We start from the raw sequence: 23,552 nt of genomic DNA on the forward strand, positions 1-23,552 counted from the left end.
AAAAAATGATGAATAAGAAGAGAAGGGGGGGGGGGGGGGGGGGAGAATTTTGTTTTTTATTTCTAAGCTAATACCAAAGAAAATACATGATGCTAATACTGATAATAAGAAAAAATTTCACGTCCCTCAGCTGGCACAGAGGTCTCTTACATGCTGTCTTGTTTAGGTTTTCCGCATATATTCCATGTAAGCCATATTTAGGTACCTAATATTTAGATGGCTGTATTTTTTAAAATATTTTTTATCCCTTTATTTAGATATGCCAGGTAAGACTATGAAATGCCAGTTCACTTTTCCGTGTAGAATGGAGATCACGTTACTGTCTCCTATGTACAAAGGAGTGCGAAGATCATGCCCATTAAATAAGGGGGAGGTTTAACCTCTCCTCTCATTTTTTCCCTAGTTGTAAACTGGATTTCTGTTGTATCGGCATCTTTTCAAACCTTCTTTTACTTCTCTTCTGCACTGAGTGGTATTTTTCTGATTCTCTAAGTTGTCCAAGGACTTAAAAGCAATGAATCTATATTTCTTTCCAAATTTCTTACTCTGTTTTTTGAAACGTTTCTTTTTTTTTTTTTTTTTCCCCTTGAACTAGCGTAATTCTTATTCTAAGAATTGTAAATCACTCTCTCATTTGATCAGGAACACTGAATAAAGTGTCAATATAAGGGCAACATTTGTGATTAATCTAAAACAACAAAACTTAGAATACAGGCAATTTTCTCACTTGCTTCCAATTAAAAGCAGAATTACCTTACTGAAATACTTCCTTTTATCTTTTTCAGGTCAGCACACTTGTAGCTAAAACATAGAAATTGCAACTGCAAAGGCAATTAACATTGTAAAACCGTTCATAAAACACAAATTTCTGATTTAAAGGGCTTTATCATCCTTGTGTAGATTTTATAATGCCCATTTGTGTTGGTAGTTGGGTTTTTTTAATGTTGTATGTGAAACTTAGCTGAGCATTTGCCTCTTTACAAGTCTACATGCTGAAAGACTAGAGTTTTAAGAGTAAGATGAAGACGTTTTAAATAATCTCCTACATGTATAGCATTTAATATTATTGGGGGTTTTTTGGTTTTGTTTTTTTTTACTAGCAAGTACCCTGTCTTTGTTGCTTACTGTACATGCAAAGATTTGATTAATTTTTTCTTGTTCTTACATAGAAAATCTTCAGGCTTGGTTCAGAGAAATCTCCAAGCAAATAATGTCTCTAAACTATGATGATTCCACTGCAGCAGGCAGAAAAACTGTGCAGCTAATACAGGCACTAGAGGAGGTATGGCAAAGAATTTTTGAGATAAATGACCTTGTCCTTTTGAAAAATAGCACTTGATACACATGCACCAACTTCCGATAGATGAGTTAAAAAACAGATCTGCATTTTAACAACTGTTTAAGTCTGTAGATCTTTGCAGTTTTATATATACAGTCAGCAGGACTTGCTAATAGACCTTGTGATTGTAAAATAAGGGATATAGCATGAAACATAATGCCACCTGCATCTGAGGATTAGTAGGGGTTTTTTTAAGAAATGAATTCAGTATTAAGTGTTATTTGGCAACATTACTCATTTTATTAGAAATTCTGAAAATAAATTCATTTGAAACTAGAAAGAGTAATTTGAAAGGCAAAATAAAAATAGCCATATTTGTTATGTATGCATGTCTTCTACTTCCAGGGTATAAAAGAATACTCAGTATGGTGTTTCACAGTACACCTCTTTGAGTAACTTTGTGAAATTTATTATTTAATCCATTCTAAAGTAGGCTAGTATTTGTTAAGTGTCTTACTGTAATAATATCCTGAAGAAATGTCAGTTTACTGATTCTATTTGTATTGCTGTCCTTAAAGATGAACAGGAAAAAAAGGATTGTTTTATGTGGTTGGTTTGTTTAAATATAGGTCCAAGAGTTTCACCAGCTGGAAACTAACCTGCAAGTTTGCCAGTTTCTGGCTGACACCCGGAAATTTCTCCATCAGATGATCCGAACTATCAACATTAAAGAAGAGGTCTTGATCACCATGCAGATAGTTGGTGATCTTTCTTATGCTTGGCAACTAATTGACAGGTATCTGAGCAGGAGCTTTTTCTTCTAAGTCAGTCATCATTTGCGAAACTTGTGCGAAATAACATGCATAAATATTAATACCATAAAATTTCCAATTTAAAACCAGCCTTGTTCTGTGAGTTGTTGAGTATATTTAACCCTAATCAACTCAAACAAGAATTAACAGTCATCCTTGTTATGTTGTTAGCTGCAGGTTAAGTGATACTCTAACTTTTTGCTCTCTATCCTGTTCTAAATATAACAATTTTAATAAGCTTCTGTCTCCAGCCTTAGTCTAGTTAAGTGTTCTCCAAAATACTGGAGTTCCTATTTCAACCAAAAGAAACAATAAAAGACAAATGTTAGAGAACTCATTTTCCATGGTGTGATTTTGCTGAGCTGCTACTTCATTGCCTTGGCTGTTAACACTCCCTGATGCCTTCTTCTTTTGCCCCACCTACCCCTTTATCTTACAGGGGTTTTTGTAAGCCAATATCTCTTCAGCTCAAAATTCTCCTCTAGTGAAGTTCTTTAGCAATCTCCTGTGCTCTTTCTAGATTACACTGGTGCTGGTGACATGTGATTTAAGAGTTTAAAATAAGAGTTTCAGGGGAGGAAGTTGATTTGTTTTGTTTGTTTCCTACCCCAGCTTTACATCTATTATGCAGGAAAGCATAAGAGTCAGTCCTTCTATGGTAACTAAACTCAGAGCCACTTTCCTAAAGGTAAGCATGAACAACGGTGAAGGTACTTGAACACTGCAGGTCAACCAAAGCATTTGTTAAATAGGCCTTAAGGCTGTGAAGTCACAGAAGAGTCAAAACTTCCTTTTACCAACATTTTCTATATCTGGGTTTTTTAGACTGTATTAAATTAACCCAAGGTTAGTTTTAAAGAAAATAAAACCAAGTTATGCATGGTTTTTTATGCAGCCAGTTATATTACTGCTGTTAGGCAAATAAGTCTCATCATCCAGCTTCTACTCATTACAGTTATTTGCTGGAGACATTGGTGCATAGATGGGATCCCCTGCATATGTATTGGAGGAGGCTGAAGGAAATACAAAAGTTATGTTGGCTATGCCCTTTGTCTGTCGTGAAGATCTGGCATCAAATGAAAATATGTTGTGTAGAAATAAGAGTGCAAAATAGCATGGGAGGGAGTGTAAAATTACAATGAAAAAATATCTTGTGCAGCTGGTACGATTTAAAAAAAATTAGTAAGGGGAATGTAGCATTATAGGCTGTTGGACTTTTTTTGACTTTTAACAATTTTGTTGTTGTTGTTGTTGGCAAACCTGATGTAGTAACACTGCTCTTCAGGAAGAATCTAGTGGTTTGAGTTGTAGGTTAAGAGCCTGAGCAGGAGAGATCAAGCGTGTAATTTACATTAGAAAAACAGACATGTGAAGTTAGAATGTTAACTTTATTTCTAGCTTGCTTCTGCACTTGACTTGCCACTTCTCCGCATCAATCAAGCAAACAGTCCTGATCTTCTCAGTGTATCACAGTATTATTCGGGCGAGTTGGTTTCCTATGTAAGAAAGGTAGGCATTTGAAAAGGTGTAATTGTCTTGTTCTCTACTTACTTTCTCTTAATTGAAGTTTTTTGTTGTTTTTTTTTAATGAGAATATACTGACTGTGCTTGTTTCTTCTCTCATTTACAAAGGTTCTACAGATAATTCCAGAAAGCATGTTTACATCTCTTCTCAAAATTATAAAGCTTCAGACTCATGATATTATTGAAGTGCCTACTCGCCTTGATAAGGACAAACTACGAGATTATGCTCAGCTTGGACCACGATACGAGGTGCAGTTAAAAATAGGGTATTCTGAAAAAGAATACGTTATAGGTGGCCAACTCCAGCCTAAGTTAAAATAGGTACAGCTCCATAGAGTTATACTTCAACAGTGAAGTTGGATTTGTTGACTGAGTAAGAATTAAAATTGACTAGTGTTATCATGAGTATATCTTAGGTTTCCTGAGGACAGATGAGTAACTTTTGCTCTTCTGTTGGTAAAAGTTTGAACTTTTGATCTTGTAGAAAAGGGAAGGAGAACTAAATATATTTATAAATTAGGGTAAAGATTTTTGGATTTATTTAGGTAGAGAGGAAAAAAAACAAACTAAAATCCCAAGTCTGAAATGAAGCTCTCCACATTTGGAATGCTTGTTCCAGGAGAAGAAGGTTGAAGGCTGAATAAGTCAGCAGGGTTAAGCTTTTTGCTGCCCTCAAATGTGAAGACAGGATGGAGGCATGTTTGTTTGATCAGATAAAGCTGCTATTGCTCATTGGCTTTTTGTATGGGTTTTTTTCTTTTGCACTGTTATAAGTCTGGAAGAGTGAGCAAACACTAAAACTACTTGGGTTTATTTTGAATAGAGAAAGATGAGCAGCAAAAACCTGAGTAGAGCAGTAACTCTTTCCCTCAAAGAATGCATCTTTGATCTCTCCAATTATCAGTTAAGATGCCAGCTTTTTCCAGCAGTTTTTGCCTAAGTGCTTACTTGTTAGGAGTTTTATACAAACAGGCTGTGGTCTCTGATTATGCTGACATTCAGACCTAAACACTAGGTTTAGACTCCCTCATTAAACTTTGTAAAGACAGTTTATTTGGGGTGGTGGGGGAAGGCAGAGAGGCAGGGATGGAGGAGGAGGCAGTATTCAGTAATATTTATTTTATTTTGAGGAGGTAGAGGGGAAACTAATCATCTCACACAAAAGCTTTTCACTTTTGATTTCTGTGGAATCGTTAAGTCTGAACTATGTTGTTTCTGTTCTATGTTGTAAATGTCTTAAAGGCAAAAGACTGGCTTGTCTGAACTCTGAGCTTAAGGATGCTCACCTAATAATTTAAAACTAAGTGAATGTGCTACTGTATTAAATCAGTGGAAATATTGAAGTGGACTCATTGCTGGCAGCAGGCTTTTTTATGAAATAACTACTTCAAGCTGTGTCCCTAGCCAGCTCAAAGGTACCAACTTAAGAGTTTTGTCCATGATTTGTACACACATGATATAGCTGGCTAGGTCTTTCCTCCCATAATCTCTGTAAAGCCTCTGAGTGTTACCTGTTCTTTCCTGCTGGTAACATACCTATATTGATCTAATTAAAAGCAAGATTATTATTGTAGTATAAGTAAGTCTAGAACAAGATGTAAAACTGAAACTATATCAGTGCAAATTACTTTAATCTAAAATGGGAAGCTACAACTGGGAAAGATGTATACCTTTTTAGTGTAATTATTTTAATCTATTGAATCACTTTAATATATTGTATTTTCTCTTTCTATTGAAGGTTGCCAAGCTAACCCACGCAATTTCAATCTTCACTGAAGGTATCCTCATGATGAAAACTACTTTAGTTGGTATCATCAAGGTAATGTTCCATTATTCTAGTAGGAAAAAGTCATTCAGTGGCAATTACGACTTTAGCACAGATATTTCAGCACATTAAGCAAGACCTTGAGGAAAGATAAAAAGCCAAGAAAAAATAAGTTTGCCTACAAATTTTCAAACGGTGACACCTAACTTGACGTTCAGAAAAGAACTGTATTATTTAAGGTTGTTAAGAACCCACAGTGCTGATTGTAAATAAATTAATCAGCCTTAATTGGCGCTCTTTGGGGTTTTTTTTTCCTACTGGAAAAATGACTGCAAGCTTTTCTGAAGAGCTGTTTCTTCCATTGGCAAAGACTGTTCTTCCTGCATTAAGATACCTCTTTCAGGACCAGGAGCAAGTATAATTGAAGAAATATACACTTCTTAATGCATACTGGCTTCTTATAATTGTACAACATTCTCAATGGATCATTAACAAAGATTGAATACGGGAACTGCAGACCTTTGCCATTCAACTTAAAGGAACTGCTTATTATCTAGTACAAGTGTTCAAATATTTATTCTTTGGACAAGCACTGGCAGGAAAGTACATCTGTTAGCAATGCTTTCCAATTCGTCATAAGTACTTAGTATCTTTCTTGGTACAAACGAAATACTTGTTTTTTGTTTTTTTGGTTTTTTTATACCTTCTGACTTTAAGAAAAATATGTTTCTTCAACTTAGGTGGACCCAAAACAGTTACTAGAGGATGGAATAAGAAAGGAGCTAGTAAAACGGGTAGCTCTAGCTCTTCACAGGGGACTCATCTTTAATCCTAGAGCCAAGGTGTGTAACAGCTTGATTTTATTTTATTTTTTTATGTATCTTGGGTTTGCTGGGACCTCTTTTATTATAGTACCTTCTAGGAAATAATTCATACTTTTCTGTACAGATTTCCTTTTTGCAAAAAAGCACACTTTTTGAACTCAAAGGTTATTTGGAATGCCTTATTTGATGTTAAAATGAGTTTATAAACTGCTAAGAGTACACAGAATTCAAAACCATATTTTTATTCTATTGTCAAGTGTCCTGTCCATTCTGACTTCACAGTTCTGTCTTTGTCTGTGACGACTGATGACAACACATGATATGTATAAGCCAGGTAAACATAGAAAGGCAATGATAGAATAGGAGAGTGACTCCTTGTTTTAATCCTGTCCAGATTCTTGAGTCTCTCTCCAAGATCAGTCAGTAGTACCACTGAAGCCTAAAATAGACATTAAAAGCAGAAGGAAAAAATATTTAGTAAGAAGAATTACTTCAGGTATCAAACAACCTTTGATAAATTTCTCAGTGCTTTTCAGTTTTGGCTGGAGCATAGTGAAATCCTCTAGAGGTTTTTGTGTAAAGGCATTTAGAAGCCTTATATATTTTCTTTGCATTCTACCTGTTCACAGTTTTGAGTTTATCTTTCTTTTGTTGTTTTGTTTTTTTTTTTCATCTGTAGCCAAGCGAACTGATGCCCAAACTGAAAGAAATGGCAGCTACAATGGATGGGTTCCATCGATCATTTGAATATATCCAGGATTATGTCAACATATATGGTTTAAAAATTTGGCAAGAGGAAGTGTCTCGTATTATTAACTACAATGTGGAACAGGAGTGCAATAACTTCTTAAGAACAAAGGTGCTAGTCAAAAACAAGAATGAGTAAAAAGATGATAAATGTCTTAATATTTGGATGTTAAAGCTTGTGACTGATGGAGCATATGTACCCCACTGTGCACCGTCCATACTGTTGTGACTTAAACTAAATGTGCTAACTACTATGTAAAACATCTGCCTCCAGCTTTTTTCTAAATTATTTCAGCATCCCCACTGCATTAGTTGTACATAAGAAGAGCAAAGTACCCCGGAGTATTTTAGTATCTCTTGCCAGTGAACAATATCCTTCCTCTCTTTCTCAAAGAAAACAGAAAATAATTACTGAATCACAGTAGTCCTCTCTGTATCTATTGTTAGCCATCAGAATGCAGGCTTAGAAAGACTGCAGTAGTTACCAGCTCTTTGTGATATTTCACAAGTGGTAGAGTGAATAGATCTTAAATATAGCTAACAAAATGGTGGCTAGTCTTACTGCAGAAAGGAGCAGATGGAATTCTCACCAGAAATGTAGGTAGTTCTTTCAACCTCCACACTTATCTTCTGCTTGCTCTTTGTCATAAGACTCACTCTTTGCTTTATTCTCTATTTATAGTGTTCTGCTGTGTGTAATTTACAATATTGTTTTACAGTGTGCTCTTTTTAAATTAAACAAAAGGAATAAAATTTCTAAGCAAATTAAAAACATGCAATGGTAACATTGCAAATTACTCTAAAACTTATTTTTCAGATTCAAGACTGGCAAAGCATATACCAGTCTACTCACATTCCCATACCAAAATTCACACCTGTGGATGAATCTGTAACATTTATTGGTCGGCTTTGTAGAGAAATCCTGAGGATCACAGACCCAAAGTAAGTACTGTGTGTCACAAACTATATTAAAGCACCATGCATTGGATTGCTCCAATTCCACCATATACAAACAAAGTATACAACAACTAGTTTTTGCTTAGCTGTCATATCACCGTCTTTATCTAAAACCAAATTTACACAATCCATCCTATACATTTCAAAAACTGGTCTAGAAAAGTTGTGATTTTAGTCTAAGGAGGAAAACAGTGTGTTACACAAATAAAGGAGAGGTAAACCAGGAAAGGGTGACAGAATCCTTGTGGAGAGAGGAGTAACTAAACATCACCTGAGATACTTAGCGAGTCTTTCTAATCTCTGCCTGAATAAGATAACTCATCACTCAGATTTTCACAGGAACTGTCTGCAACTTGTTCTGAAGTATTTGTTTGTTTATTTTTTCCTCAGAATCACATGTTACATTGACCAAATGAACACCTGGTATGATATCAAAACTCATCAGGAAGTAACCAATAGTCGTCTCTTCTCAGAGATCCAAGATACTTTAGGTACCTTTGGTCTCAATGGTTTAGACAGGCTGCTGTGTTTCATGATTGTAAAGGAGCTGCAGGTAATTTTCGAACTTTGGTTTCTCAAGGTCACGATGCTTTTATTGTTTAGTAACTTCTAGTGAAATAAAATATCTGTTAATTTTTTTAAATGGTAAATTGAAATCAAAAGCATTTGAAAAATGTGTATTCAAACCCAAAGGTAAGAATTTCAGTTACAGATATAATTACAAAAGTTGGTATTCTTGAATAAATGGTGCTGTGTAACACCAGGTTATGTGTTACATTAAACAGTGGTTTGCAAGGAATGCCTTTTGAAGGTGTAGACTTTGTGTATACTTAAAAGTTGATCTCAGGTCAACTTCTATCTTTCTGCCTAGATATCAACAAAGAATTAGGTTGTTTGGGTCTACCATGAAATAAATAAAGTGTCAATTTCTCGTAATGACTTTTTCACTAATACCTACCTCTATGTGAAACTAATTTTTTTTTATTTTCTGAGAGGAATCCAATCCTAGCCTGGTTAAAGATTTTAAGGAAAATAAGTATGGATGAAGACAGTTCTTCCTCAAAAACTGAATTAATAGTTGTCTGCAGTGGGTATTACATATTGATGAGGGGGATCTGCTAATTGTCCTAACAGTGATTAGCATCACTGATTAGCATAACTCAGAAGAGCACAAAGTCTAACTACAGAATTCCTCAACTCTTCGTCTGTGGAAATATTCCTTCCCTGCTGTCAAAAAATGTGGCTCTTGTACCACCAAGATTAAGCATAGAGTACATGTGTGAGGATTTTACTTACTTATTTCTTTCTTCTATTTAGAATTTCCTCAGTATGTTTCAGAAAAATATATTGTGTGACAAGACAGTACAGGATACCTTAAAAGCACTTATGAATGCTGTCAGTCCTCTCAAAGGAATTATAGGTAAGTGCTTACTGGTTAAGATGAAAGCAAGCCATTGTCTTTGTACGCTTGCATTTATTTCTCTTCTTATGTGTTCTGTTTTAAATGCCTCACCCTTTTTCTTTCCTCAGCAAATTCAAACAAGGTTTATTCTGCAGCAATTGCAAAAACTCAAAAGATCTGGACAGCATATTTAGACTCCATAATGAAGGTAGGTTTATGTTACTTAGTGATATGCAGAATTCACTCTAGGCTCTAGTTATATACTCTAATCTGCTTTTTTTACAATGTTGTATTATGTTGACCTGCAATTCTGTAACATCCTGAGTGAAGCAGGCCTGGATTTGCAAGGGTTCCTGAGCTTTGTTTGTATGGACAGTTCATACTCCACAAAGTGCTTGGCGCTGAGATTCATATGTAGCAGTTCGCCAAAAATGGAGTCTGGCACTAGAGATCTGATCTGGGAAGACCAAGTCAGTGCTCAGTATCAGGAGCTCTGAGACTCCCCACAGTACCTTGTGAACATAATGTACCTGAGGCTAAAGTTTGGAGCAGTAGCATTTCCTGAACTTGCCTTGTTTACACAGAAGGCAGTCTACCGTGCGGAAGATTTAAACAAGTTAGCCCATTAACATGTCTCTTTATCTTGTCTTTATAACAATATTTTGCAACCAGTGTTTTTCAGAGTGATGTGAATGTTTGTTTATGTTACTGAAGAGAAGAGGAATGGTCAGGGAAGGAAGGGGAAGGTTGACTGCAACAAACCTCTCTGATGGTTTTTATCCCTGCCATTGCTGACCCTACGGTCTAGGGATAGGTGGGGAAAAGAGTACAAGCATTTTCACTTGCCAGTGAAAAACAAGCAAGTAGCTGGGGTTTTATACCTGTTACCATTTTAGTGCCCTTTTCACACTGCCTGTATTTGCTACCATGAGCTGTGTGTAAATCTTGAGCATTGTGACTACTCCTCTCCTTTGACTGCACTGCGCAGTTGGGGTCTGTCAGTTCTGACTGCAGGCAGTCTGAATCAGTACCCTGTTACGAGAATGAGGAAGTATCTCCAACCACAGTGTATGTCCCTGCTTTGGGCAGCCCTGCAAAGGCTGTTAGGTGTAATGAGGACTTTGTGTAATCTATTTAACTGTAAATTGTTTTTCCTTAGTTTAACTTTACTCTTCCTTCATTGTGTTGAGCATAATGCCCCACCCTTTTTTTGTTTGTTTGTTTCAACAGGTTGGTCAGATGCAGATTTTAAGAAGACAGATTACCAATGAATTAAATTATTCCTGCAGATTTGACTCCAAGCATTTGGCTGCTGCTTTGGAAAATCTCAATAAGTAAGAAGCAAAATGTGCTGAAGAGCTGCATGTATCACTGTGATGTAATTGTTATCAACTTGGCAATCCTTAAAATCTAAATGATGGAAAAATGTGGAGTCTGATTGTATTTAGGTTTTTGTTGATGAGTATTTGAATTTGAATGCAACAAAAACATTAAAAATAAATAACTTGGCAAGTAATTTGTGTGAACATGCTAGTGGATGGTGCAGCTTCTAATTGCATTTGGTTATACCTGGATTTTAGGTCATATTTGGATGAGAAGTAAGAACAGTGAAAATGTGTGGTGCTGATTTTGAAACAAATATGATGTTTGTAAAAAGATATTCCAAAAAAGGTGGTTTAATCTTGCTTGTAACCTTTTACAGGTATTGTGTCTTTGGAGTTTTTACTTTAATATGACATGTGGCATTGCGTAAGGTTTATTTGGGGATAATTTAAATATGTATTTAATATAATCAATTTCTTTTCCTTTTAGAGCAATACTGGCTGACATTGAAGCACATTATCAGAACCCATCACTACCTTATCCTAAAGAAGACAACACTCTTTTGTATGAAATCACAGCTTATCTGGAAGCAGCTGGCATTCACAATCCATTAAATAAGGTCAGGCTTACATTCCAGTGCTTGGTACAGTTTGCTTTTTCTATTGCATTGATTATTAACTGAGGAAAAAAAAATATGTGGAAGAACTGTGTTCCTCTTCTTTTTCTTTTCCCCCAGATCTACATAACAACAAAATGTCTGCCTTATTTTCCCACCGTCAACTTCCTATTTCTCATTTCCCAGTTTCCAAAACTTCAGTACAACAGAAATTTAGGTATTGTATAAGTTGTTGTTTGTCTAAATCTAATGAAAACCTATGTGAAATTATCTGTAGAGAAGATAGTAAAATTATCTGCATAGAAAATACTTGGTTCCTGACTTTAGTCCGTTGTGTCCAGACAGGTTTGTTATAATATTGAAGCCAAATACAATGGTGTAGGAAACAGAATCCAAACTCCTGATTTTCTCATTTCATCCTATGCCTTAGTTAATATCATTAAGCTATTTGCTATGGAAGACATGCAGTTGTTACATTAGTTCTTAATTTTTATATGTGGGCAAGCAGAAGAGGAGGCACAGCATTAGAGTATATTATGTAAGTTTGCCTCTGCTATAAGGAATATGTTCTGTTTTATAAACATGTGTTGTTTGGGGATTTTTTTTCTGTGCAGGAGTGGTGTGTAAGCGGCCAGCTGATCAGATTGATTGGCTTCCTTTAGTTCTGGGACTCCTTACTCTGTTGAAACAGTTTCACTCAAGATACACAGAACAATTTCTGGCTCTGATCGGTCAGTTTATTCGTTCAACGATGGAACAGTGCACAAGGTATCCATGTTTTACTTTTTCTCTAAGCATCACCTTTGTGAAGAGGGCTTCAGTAGTATTATCACTGCTTCTTCAGTATGTTTTTCTAGCAGAGTATATTTGACATAATAATAACAATATATTTGACTAAATACAAGATTAAAATACTATTTCTTTTTGTAATGGAATCACATGGTACCTAGTTGGAAACCGTGTTATTTGAAGGCTGGTGTTTCCATGTAATTTTATCCAAATAACTAACTGATCAGCTAGAAAGCATATGATCTTCATGGTGGTTTAATTTTAGCCAGAAGATACCAGAAATGCCTGCTGATGTAGTGGGTGCCCTCATGTTTCTGGAAGATTACATTCGCTACACAAAGTTACCAAGAAAGGTAAGAAGGAATTCCATGTCTCCTATATGTAGCACTGAACTTTTCAGAGGAGCTAAATCTTGGTTTATTCTGTGGTTACGTACTAGCAGTTTGATTAGGCATATCTACTCTGGAACATGGCATCATCTCTAAACAAATATCCAAAATAATGGACTTGTTAACTTTGTCCAAAAAGCAGTATTGACCCGTTTCAGATATTCTGTGAAAGATTTCCAAAAGGAAAAAGAGATGAAAAATCTGTTACTTGATAGGAATGGGTCATAATGAATTCTTTTACCCTGTACAAACTACAAATTGTGTTACTTGCATACTTTGAGTAACTACTACTATACTAGTCATGGTATCCTTATGGAAAAATTATTTTCTAGAAAAAACAAAGAGGATACAAAATAGAGAAAGGATTTCAGCTTGGTGTGGATTTAAGAAGAGTCTGTTCCATTTAATCTATGGAGAGCATGTACATTGCTGGGGGGATTTTGGGAAGAGAAGAAATAAAGTAGAAGTTCTGAGATCTTACAGAATTAAGTAGTAACAAACTTAGCAGTATTCTAAATGCAGGGCAAAAAGCTGATTAGGAAGTCTAAATTTTGGTGAAACACCATCTCCGGTCCTTGATTTCCTTCCCTTCCCTTCCTGCCAAAGCATGGCAGGCAGCTTCTTTATTTCATGTGCAAGGGAAGTTCTGAAAGTCTGGGCTTGTAGAGAGACTTTATTTTAGGGTTAAATGCAACTTAACTGCATTTGAAGATGATATATTATTTACATGTGGTATTAAAAGTAAGTCATTATCCTATTTGCTGTAGGCTGTGCCTCAATAATTCTTGAATAAGCCATTTCCCAGCTAATACTCACAACTAAAAGAGAGAGAGATTCTTCCAGTTTCTCTCTTCTTTCCAGCCCACACTGCAATGTAGTAGAAGGTCCCCTTGTCAGTCTTACAGCTGATGTATGTGGTACCTGTGCTAGCTTCCACTTCAGCCTGGTGCTATGTAGAGAAACAGCAGTGAGGGTGTCAGCATTCCTCCAGTCTTACACAGTACCTATGGTCCTGGCAATTCCTCACAGCCCAGGGTTTGCCTTACCTGCCTGACAAGGTGTTCCTCCCTCCCTTTGTTCACCAAGCAAGAACGCATCCAGGAGCACATCCTGAAGCTGGGGTGGTTCAGGTCAATAGTGTTGTCTGCTTGATTCATAGATTAATTGTCTTGTTAATGAATGAATAGAGAATACAAATGAATAATGAAGAAAACACCTAACTGTGCCTTCCTGTTTACTTTAGGTTGTTGAAGCACATGTGCCTAGCTTCATTTTTGATGAATTCAGAACTGTTCTATGAATATGAAGAAGGACCAAGTCTTTCACCCAAACTTGAAATGGGGAGTTGGGGACTGAGAATGACACAAGTACAGCTTTTCAGAACTCTCTCTTTTCTGTGCTTTAAGGCAGTACCTACAACTGTCTCTATGAAATGCAACCATCAGCACTAGTCTATATAATTAACACTTGTTTAAATCTTGGCATGATAAGCAATTTGTATCTCATCCAAACAGTGTACATTTTGTACTGCACATTATAAATGCTGTATGTAATTGTTTATGTATAAATCATTTAGTTTTTTGTTCTGAAGAACTATTTGTGGAAGTTTGACTTTTGTATCACAAATGAACAATGAAATTGGAAATAAAGGTGTTGGATAGTTTGCCAGGACTGAAGATTCCAAAGTGTTAGAACCATTAGTGAGAATGAATGTGAAAAGGAGATGTGGTATCTGCCTCTGTGCTACAAAAGTTAATTTTCCTCTATAAAGGACAGAAAAATAATTAAATAGCCATAACTGAAAAGTCCTGCCATGCTATTTATAGGCATAAATATTTCTTCCAGTGCAACTGTAACATGCCTAATGTTCAGGGCAAGATGTTTATTCATGTAACTTGCAGTCTTGGTATGGAATCTTTTATACCTGGCATAATTTTCTTGCTAGGGGCTGCTGTGGGAGAGCCAGTGGGGGATGTTGTTCTGTCACTGGGACAACAATATTCCATTGGTACGTGACCAGCTTGGACCCCAGAGCTTCTGGCAGGGAGGGCTGTGGCTCCACCATAGCAGCCCATATGCAGAACTAATGGCCACGCTCATGATATTAGAAAAGACCCCGCACCACCACTCCTGAGTTACATACTGCCTTCTGGGTGGTACACAAGGAATTAACTGTATGGGTTAGTGGTAAGCGGACAGCTGGACAGCACATTGGAAGCCATTGTGGGGTCAGGATTTATGGAAGCTGTTAACCCAGAAATACGTGAATTTCAGCCTGTGGGTTTGACATGCTGATGCTCGTGTCACCCAGAGTGTCAGGGAAGAGAGGAGCACAATACTACAGCAGACTGATCAGGTCAAATTAATGACACTACTTTACTTCCTGATAGCCCGTCCCCTGATGCTCTGCCACCCCGTGATGAACTTTCACCAAGTGGGCCCATGAAAAATTTGGGCACCTGGGTTTTGATGCCACCTACAGACGGACTCGAAGCTGGGATGTAGTGCAGCAGGGTGCCATCTCTAAGTTATCGAAAGCTAAAAAGTTGCTTGGCAGCCTCATGGGCAGCTCCGGCAAGGCCAGGCAAGCAGCAGGAGGCTGAATGGCTTTATGCAATGGTGTCACGACCCAGACTGGATAGACCAGGGAGTCGCGTTTAATTCGAAATTTCCTCGGGCTAAATTAAGGTGAAACGACACCAAATGATCAGTTAAAGATTTTATTTATGACAGAAGCAAACTGAACTGGGGAGGAGTGGTAGTAGGCGGCAGGGTTTCTCACAACAGGAATTGGCATAAGACTACTTCTGTAAACTGTGTAACCTTATACACCACTTCAGGGAATAAGGAGATCCCTCCCATTGAGTCATGAGGTTGAGAGTAGACCCCCTTGCTTTCCAGACTCCTCCTCAGAGAAGGGCTCAGGGGTGGCTGGATCTACTCTTAGTCTCAGACTTGGTCAACAGTTTATGTCTTGAAACAGATGAGGTGTAGGGATTGCGGAAAAGGAAAAGGAAAGAGAGAAGAAGACAGAGAGAGAAAAAGGAAGAGAGAAAGATTTCACCGGTCCTGGGTCCAGCGTTGGTTCAGTCAGCCGAGGGGTCCAGTCCCGGTGGGCTTGTGCGCCCAGGGCTTCAGTTTGTGTCCTTTTATCATCCTTGCCCCTCCTTCGGGCACCTGAACTCATCAGGTTAATGAGCAGTTTGTGAGCCTTTGGGCTTGGAGTAACTTCTCCTTCCCTGCAGACACAGCCATTGTTTGATCTTTTTCAGAACAGGGAGCTGCGCACCCTCCAGCATGCCCTCCTCCTCCTGTTGCTGATGCTTGAGCTGATGGGGTTTTCACCTTGGTTCCTTGCTGTGCAGGGTTTGTCTTTAAGCAGAACTTGGCCCACCACAATGTTTGAGGCATTAACTCTTTCAGTCTCTCACAAATGGTAGCAACTCAAGGACAGACAACATTGTGCTCATGCTCAGCTTGCTTCAGGTTGGTACAATGAACGTAACTTTTTATTGGCTTTTTACTACATTTGTAAATTTAATTCTAGAATACCATGAGCAGACTGGCACAGGCATCACCGCTGTTATTTCTCTGTGCTTTTACATGCGAGGGATTGAAAGCATCAGGAGAAAAACTTCTAGAAAAAGAGGTGGGACTGAACTCTTCCATGATTTCCTGATTAGCTGATCCCTGCCTATTCCCTGTAGCGCTGGGCTCTACCCTCCTTGTCTCCATTGGTTTGCAGTTAAGTCAGAAGTCTCCCATCGGGACTGTCCAGTCCACCCTCCTGCTCAGAGCAGGGCAGCTGGCACAGGGTGCTCAGGGCCATGTCCAGTCAGGTTTTGAGTATCTCCAGGGGTGGAGATGCCACAACCTCTCTGGGTGACCTGCCCAGATGTTTGACCACCTGAACAGTGAAAAAAGTTTATTCTTATGTTTAAATGGAATTTCCTGTGTCTCAGTTTGTACCCATTGCCTCTTGTCCTGTCACTGGGCACCACTTACTATTACTGGGCTCTATCTTCTTCACTCCTTCCATCCATCGGCTGTTTATCCACATGAATAAGATCCCCCTGGAGCCTGCTCTTCTCCAGGCTGAGCAGTCCCAGCTCTCTCAGCCTCTCTTCCTATGACAGATGCTCCGAACTATTCATCGTCCTCATGGCCCTTCAGTAAGTCCATCTGTCTCTTGTACTGAGAAGCCCAGCACTGGATGCAGCACCCAGATGTGTCTCACCGGTGCTGAGCAGAGGGAAGGATCACCTCCCTTGACCTGCTGGCAATGCTCTGCCTGATGCAGCCCAGGAGGCTGGTGGCCACCACTGCAGGAGTGAACTGGGATCCCCCAGGATCCCAGGGCCTTTTCTGCCAAGTCATTTTCCAGCAGTCATCCCAGTGCCTGGGGTCATTCCTCCCCAGGTGCTGGACTTCATGCTTCCCTTTGCTGAACTCGATGAACTTTCTGTCAGCTCATTTCTCCAGCCTGTCCAGGTCCCCTGAACAGCAGCACAACCCTCTGCTACGTCAGCTGCTCCTCCTGGTTGTGTATCACTTGCAAACATGCTGAGGGTCCATTGCCCAGGTCATTAATGAAGACATTAAACAGTTTTGGCCCCAGTATCAACCCCTGGGGTACACCACTAGTGACTGGCCTCCAGCTGGACGTTGTGCTGCTGATCACACGCTCCTGGGCCCAGCCACTGAGCCAGTTGGTTAAGCTTGGTTTTCCCTTTGTAATTGATGCTGACTACTCCCAGTCACCTTCTTGTCCTTTGTATGTTTGGGAACAGTTTCCACGTCTGTTTTCTCCATCTCCTTCCCAGGGCTCGTGGTGAGGCTGGCCATCCTGCAGCTTCCCTCATCCTCCTCCTTGCTGTTCCTGAAGACAGGAGTGATGTTTGCTGTCATCCAGGCCCCAGGACGACCACCACCATTCACAGAGAATCGAGAGTGGTCTCACGCTGACACCTGCGAGCTCTCCCCACACCCAGGGTGCATCCCACCAGCCCCCATGGACTTCTGTATGCCCACACTGTTTGAATATGTTCCCCAAACTGCTCTTCTTCCTCTGCTGAAAGACCGAGTACTGATCTGTGGGGTTCAGCACTGACAAGAATTGTTTCACCTATTCCCAAATCAAACTTTGCAAAAGCTGAACCTGTGTCAACAGTGGCTTGGCTTTCAAGGGGGAAGGATTTTAACTCCTGCATTCTGTGCCAGCAGCTGACTTCATTAGGAGTCCAGCCGTTCCCTCACCAGGAGGCAGAGTCTTGCCCAACTGTCCTGGTTTCAGCTGGGATGTAGTTAACTGTCTTCCTAGTAGCTGGTACAGTGCTTTGTTTTGAGTTCAGTATGGGAAGAATGTTGGTAACACTGATGTTTTCAGTTGTTGCTCAGTAGTGTTTAGACTAAAGTCAAGGATTTTTCAGCTTCTCATGCCCAGCCAGGGCACCTGACCCAAACTGGCCAACAGTGTATTCCATACCATGGGACGTCCCATCTAGTTTAGGAACTGGGAGTGGGGGGGCAGGGATTCGCCGCTCGGGGACTGGCTGGGTGTCGGTTGGCGGGTGGTGAGCAATTGCCCTGCGCATCATTTGTACATTTCAATCCTTTTATTACTACTGTTGGCATTTCATTAGTGTTATCATTATCATTATTAGTTTCCGTTCTTATCTCAACCCACGAGTTTTACTTCTTTTCCCGATTTTCTCCCCCATCCCACTGGATGGGGGGGGAGTGAGTGAGCGGCTGCGTGGTGCTTAGTTGCTGGCTGGGGTTAAACCACGACACCAACACCCGTGTCCCTGCCCACACAAGAGCTTTGGTGTGTTCATGCCAGCAGAGATAGAGCGTAGGCTTCCCCACCGGCAGCTGGTGCCCTTCTGACCTGCACGTGTCCCTCCAGGTGTGACAGATGCCCTGACTCTGAGCGAGTGAACAGCACTTTGGTTCAGGCATCACCGACAAGAAGCCCTGGCTGAGATCAGCCCTGCTGTGCAAACCGTGAGAACTGTGCTGGGCCGCATCTTCTCAGGAACTAAGGAATCCTGGTGAAATCTTATCAGCAGCTAAGAGTACCAGCCCGAGCTGAGACTAGACACAATTAAAACTGCTACAGCTGCGTTCCTGCACGTGCTCCAAAGGGAAGTTTGACTACGACTCAATCACTTCACGCTATAAAAATCTGTAGCCCCTCCGAACCCACTGAGCTCCCTTGTTCGGCAGCGGGCTGCACGGTGGTGATCTCCCCCTTGAGCAGGGACGCCTCTCAAGGTTACTCCTCGAGGTTCAGAGACCCTCACTCGGCGTCTGATATCTATAATGAGGTAAATGACATTTTACATTAGGCCTAAAGGTATGTTGTATGCTAGCGACATTTATATATACTGCTATTATTAGAAGTGTAGTAAGTAGTAGAGTGACCACCACCATCTAAATCATCATCAAATCAGTTTAACTATCATTCAGTTATTGCTTAATCACCATTTGATTACCATTTGATTTTCATTCAGTTATCAATTAATTACCATTTGATCATCATTTGATCATTAATAAAACCCTTTTAGTTAACCCCATAACAATGACTTCTCTTAATAATTCACCTGTGACACCAGATAAGCAAATGGAGATGTATATCAGGAAAAAAAGGGAACACAATGGTAAGATTGCAGAAAAAAAAAAAAAAGAAGAGATGATAGGGTGAAATGGGGGAGGAGGGGAATAGGTATCACCCAGCATTAATAAGCTGAAGCCTTTAGTGTCTAACCCACACTAGAAACATGTACTCCTACTTTACCAGGTAGGAAAGCAAAGAGCAACAGAGGAAGAATACAAACTGGCATCAAACTATTTTTTCCCTATTTTAATTTATTTTTAAGCTTTTCCTTTAGAAAGCTCTAAACTTTCCCAAAACAAATGCAAATATCCTATCCCCCACCACAGAAGTACAGGTTCCTAAAGTTGGTTAGGATAAGTTAAAACACACAGAAAACTCTTAATGCATTAGGGCTTTTGTTATTAATGCAATTATTTATGATTAAGCTTCAAGTTTTAGGTCCTGTTTAAGAGTTACACTGGACCCTGGGGGAAAAACAGATTACGAGAGGCTGTTCAAAGGCAGTGTAAATTACTGCTGTGAGTCAGCAAGCAGAAAAATCAATAATTATTTTATTAAGGAAAACTAGTGCTCACAGACTAGGAAAAAACTCTGAAAAAATACTTATAATTAGCTTCTGCAGCTGAAGTAGCCTGTAAACATCAGCAAGCATCTTTCCTGCACTCTAGCTCATCACAGTATGCCTCAGCAGGGAATACAGCCCTGTATTTCTTCTTTAAAACATTATATTATGCCCAAAGTCTCAATAATGTTTTATGAAGACCTGACTGTGAACTCATCTGCTTTGGGACGTACCCACGGTGCCAGAGTTAACCAGCATTCCTCCCTGGAAATTACCATCTCATGCTTTATAAGGATATAAACCACCAGTGCAGGGATTCCCTTTCACTTCAGGCAGGTACAAACTGACCAGTACGTAGCGTGCCATGGAAGTTAAAATGCAATTTATGCCATTTTTAATTATGACGCTTAATTTTAACACCTGTGGCTCTTCAGACAAAACCAGGAAAATTAATACTTAGAATAATTATAGAGGTACAATTCTAGCAGACATCTATTGGTTATACCCATGATACTTTCTCATCCTTCCACATAATCAAAATAAATAGAAGTCTACAGAAAACAAGGCTTCCAGCTTTCACATTCTGTATTTTTTAAAAAGTAACAACAAATAAGACATTAATGAAAATCCAGTTATATACAAATGAAGCAACATCAAATAATGTCCTCCATCTTCAAATTCTCCATCTGTCCATCTCCATCTTTGTCATGCAAAAATTAAGTGTCAGGCAGGAACAAAAAAACCCCCTAAGTTCTCATCTCCCCACCAGAGCAAGGACCCAGGACCGAGCTGCTGCTCTGCACAGAGGCTGCTGGTCCCTCCCCCCCGCTGCGACCCCCGTCCCTGGGACAGCCGACAGCGGCGGCAGGACCCTTCCTGCGAGGGGGTCACGTCCCGCTGCTGCCCACAAGCCAGAGGTGCCGCAGCTGTAGCTCACCCGACAGCCAGTACCACCGCAAGCTATTTGCTTCCCATTAGCGTTGGTGGGAATTAAGAGCAAATTAGTAGTAGCAGTATGCTTAAAATGTAAATCTCAGTTTACGTTCCCATGGGAAACAAAAGACCCCATATATTGCTTTTACCTTTAAGTTTGACAGTGGCAGACAGCATTATCTCCCAGCACCATTATCCACTGCTTAATTGGTTAACAAGGCCCAAGAAAGCTCATTAACTGGCTTCAGATAAGCTCCAGTACAAGACTCACACTCGGATCTGCTCAGGGGATGTTTGCATTTATTTAGCCTGCATGTTAATGGGGCATTTGAAACACCTTCCTGGGGAGAGGAGGCATCTGTAATTTGCATTGCCATCCCAGACAAGAATCTCCATCGAGGCTCTTCCAGCATTAAAACATGCCCTGGTGCGGGACTCCCCAGTGCTGCAATGGCTGTATGAGGATAAAAGATTTTGAAACCTCAAGCATCTTCCTGGCTGAATCACACAGGGCTTTTAAAGCTGATGTTATACACTAGGCTAATGCAGATACAATTTTATTTCTGCATGCTCCTGTCTTTTAAACCTTTGAATGCTGTGTTCTTCTCTACCTTGCATTTGGCAAATAAGCACTTTCATTTACTTGTCTGCATACAACTGAATAAAATCAAGATAATCCTTTCTACAGATATGCCAGTCCTTGAAAGCAGGTTATAAGGGTATATTGGCTTTGTGTGGCAAGGTTTTGGTAGCAGGGGAGGGATTACAGGGGTGGCTTCTGTAAGAAAGTTGCTGGAAGCTTCCCCTGGGTCCGAGGGAGCCAATACCAGCCGGCTCCAAGATGGACCTGCTGCTGGCCAAGGCTGAGCCCATCAACGATAATGGTAACGCCTCTGTAATAACATTTTTAAGAAGGAAAAAAGTTGCTGGGACAGAAAACGGCAGCCAGAGAGAGGAGTGAGAACATGTAAGAGAAACAGCCCTGCAGACCCCCGGGTCAGTGCAGAAGGAGGGGAGGAGGTGCTCCAGGCACTGGAGCAGAGATTCCCCTGCAGCCCGTGGGGAAGACCATGGTGAGGCAGGCTGTCCCCCTGCAGCCCAGGGAGGTCCACGGGGGAGCAGATATACACCTGCAGCCCGGAGAGGACCCCATGCCGGAGCAGGTGGGTTCCTGAAGGAGGCTGTGACCCCGCTGGAAGCCCACGCTGGAGCAGGGTCCTGTCAGGACCTGTGGCCCCATGGAGAGAGGAGCCCACGCTGGAGCAGGTTTTCTGGCAGGACTTTTGACCCCATGGGGGACCCACGCTGGAGCAGTGTGCTCCTGAAGGACTGCAGCCCATGGAATGGACCCATGCTGGAGCAGTTCATGAAGAACTGCAGCCTGTGGGAAGCACTCATGTTGGAGAAGATCATGGAGGACTGTCTCCCATGGGAGGGACCCCACGCTGGAGCAGGGGAAGAGTGTGAGGAGTCCTGCCCCTGAGGAGGATGAAGCAGCAGAAAATAACATGTGATGAACTGACCATATACCCCATTCCCTGTCCCCCTATGACCGCTGGGGGGGTAGGTAGAGAATTAGGGAGTGAAGTTGTGCCCGGGAAGAAGGGAGGGGTGGAGGGAAGGTGTTCTGAGATTTGGTTTTATTTCCCCTTACCCTACTCTAGTTGATTGGTAATAAATTGAGTTAATTTTCCCCAAGTTGAGTCTGTTTTGCCTGTGACGGTAATTGGTGAGTGATCTCTCCTGTCCTTATCTCGACCCACAAGCCTTTTGTTATATTTTCTCTCCCCTGTCCAGCTGAGGAGGGGGAGTGATAGAACAACTTTGGTGGGCACCTGGCATCCAGCCAGGGCTAACCCACCACAAAGGGTATTTTTAAGGTGTGCAGCTCCCCAGAGTATTGTTCCAGGGCATCAAAAGTGTCTCTTCAGCAGCATTGGGCAGTGATGACTGGTAATGCAGAAGTCTGAGATGAAAAATGCCTTCCCATTACAGGCTTTAATTTATCTGAGTATAAAGATGGTGACAAATACAGTACCTGACAGGTCCTGTGTAGGCACTATATGGAGTAGAATTGTTATCAATTAATATGTATAATATGATTAAAATAACCAGGGAGCTGCTAAAATCCTGTGTATAGCCCCCATCAGTTAATATTTAAAATAGGGAAACAATAACCAGACATGATTTAGGGTTTAAGAGCTAACTACCAGACAGTGGGGCTTTATGTTTATGTCAGAAAAGGTAATGGCTTGTGGGCTGGTCAATAAACCTTGAAGAACCGCTTGGAACTGCTAAGATTAGGGAAGAAGTACGTAAAAGGTAATTCCTACAGGGGAAGAGTGCGATCACCAACTCACTGACCACCTACTCAAATGATACCACCTACTCAAAAGAAGACAACAAAGGAAGAAGACAGAGTCTGAGCACTAATTTACATGAGGGGCTGTCCTCGTTTCAGCTGGGATAGAGTTAATTGTCTTCCTAGTAGCTGGGACAGTGCTATGTTTTGAGTTCAGTATGCGAAGAATGTTGATAACACTGATGTTTTCAGTTGTTGCTCAGTAGTGTTTAGACTAAGTCAAGGATTTTTCAGCTTCTCATGCCCAGCCAGCAAGAAAGCTGGAGGGGCACAAGAAGTTGGCACAGGACACAGCCAGGGCAGCTGACCCAAACTGGTCAACAGGGTATTCCATACCATATGACGTCACATCTAGTATAGAAACTGGGGGGAGTGGGAGTGGGAGATCGCTGCTCGGGGAATAACTGGGCGTCGATCAGCAGGTGGTGAGCAATTGCACTGCGCATCATTTGTACATTCCAATCCTTTTATTATTGCTGTTGTCATTTTATTAGTGTTATCATTATCATTATTAGTTTCTTCTTTTCTATTAAACCATTCTTATCTCAACCCATGAGTTTTACTTTTTTTTCCCCAGTTCTCTCCCCCATCCCAGTGGGAGGGAGGGAGTGAGCAGCTGTGTGGTGCTTAGTTGCTGGCTGGGGTTAAA

At 40.4% G+C, this 23,552-nt stretch overlaps 1 protein-coding gene across 1 annotated transcript in view; it reads left to right on the forward strand.

The window, feature by feature from the left end:
* KIAA0196 (KIAA0196 ortholog) overlaps nucleotides 1-14,058 on the forward strand; it is a 27,855-nt gene extending 13,797 nt beyond the window's left edge. Inside the window, exons 11-28 of the mRNA XM_010576922.1 lie at nucleotides 1,170-1,282; nucleotides 1,909-2,075; nucleotides 2,704-2,779; nucleotides 3,490-3,600; nucleotides 3,724-3,864; nucleotides 5,354-5,434; nucleotides 6,121-6,222; nucleotides 6,884-7,063; nucleotides 7,769-7,893; nucleotides 8,299-8,461; nucleotides 9,226-9,328; nucleotides 9,439-9,518; nucleotides 10,541-10,644; nucleotides 11,123-11,252; nucleotides 11,370-11,466; nucleotides 11,864-12,017; nucleotides 12,304-12,391; nucleotides 13,671-14,058. Of these exons, the coding sequence (XP_010575224.1) occupies nucleotides 1,170-1,282; nucleotides 1,909-2,075; nucleotides 2,704-2,779; nucleotides 3,490-3,600; nucleotides 3,724-3,864; nucleotides 5,354-5,434; nucleotides 6,121-6,222; nucleotides 6,884-7,063; nucleotides 7,769-7,893; nucleotides 8,299-8,461; nucleotides 9,226-9,328; nucleotides 9,439-9,518; nucleotides 10,541-10,644; nucleotides 11,123-11,252; nucleotides 11,370-11,466; nucleotides 11,864-12,017; nucleotides 12,304-12,391; nucleotides 13,671-13,727 (2,072 nt within the window). The 3' untranslated portion in view covers nucleotides 13,728-14,058. The remainder of the gene's footprint in view (nucleotides 1-1,169; nucleotides 1,283-1,908; nucleotides 2,076-2,703; nucleotides 2,780-3,489; nucleotides 3,601-3,723; nucleotides 3,865-5,353; nucleotides 5,435-6,120; nucleotides 6,223-6,883; nucleotides 7,064-7,768; nucleotides 7,894-8,298; nucleotides 8,462-9,225; nucleotides 9,329-9,438; nucleotides 9,519-10,540; nucleotides 10,645-11,122; nucleotides 11,253-11,369; nucleotides 11,467-11,863; nucleotides 12,018-12,303; nucleotides 12,392-13,670) is intronic.
* The last annotated feature ends 9,494 nt before the right edge of the window (nucleotides 14,059-23,552 follow it).

Source organism: Haliaeetus leucocephalus, unplaced genomic scaffold (assembly GCF_000737465.1).
Source record: "Haliaeetus leucocephalus isolate CR32 unplaced genomic scaffold, Haliaeetus_leucocephalus-4.0 Scaffold555, whole genome shotgun sequence".
NCBI classification, from domain to species: Eukaryota; Metazoa; Chordata; class Aves; order Accipitriformes; family Accipitridae; genus Haliaeetus; species Haliaeetus leucocephalus.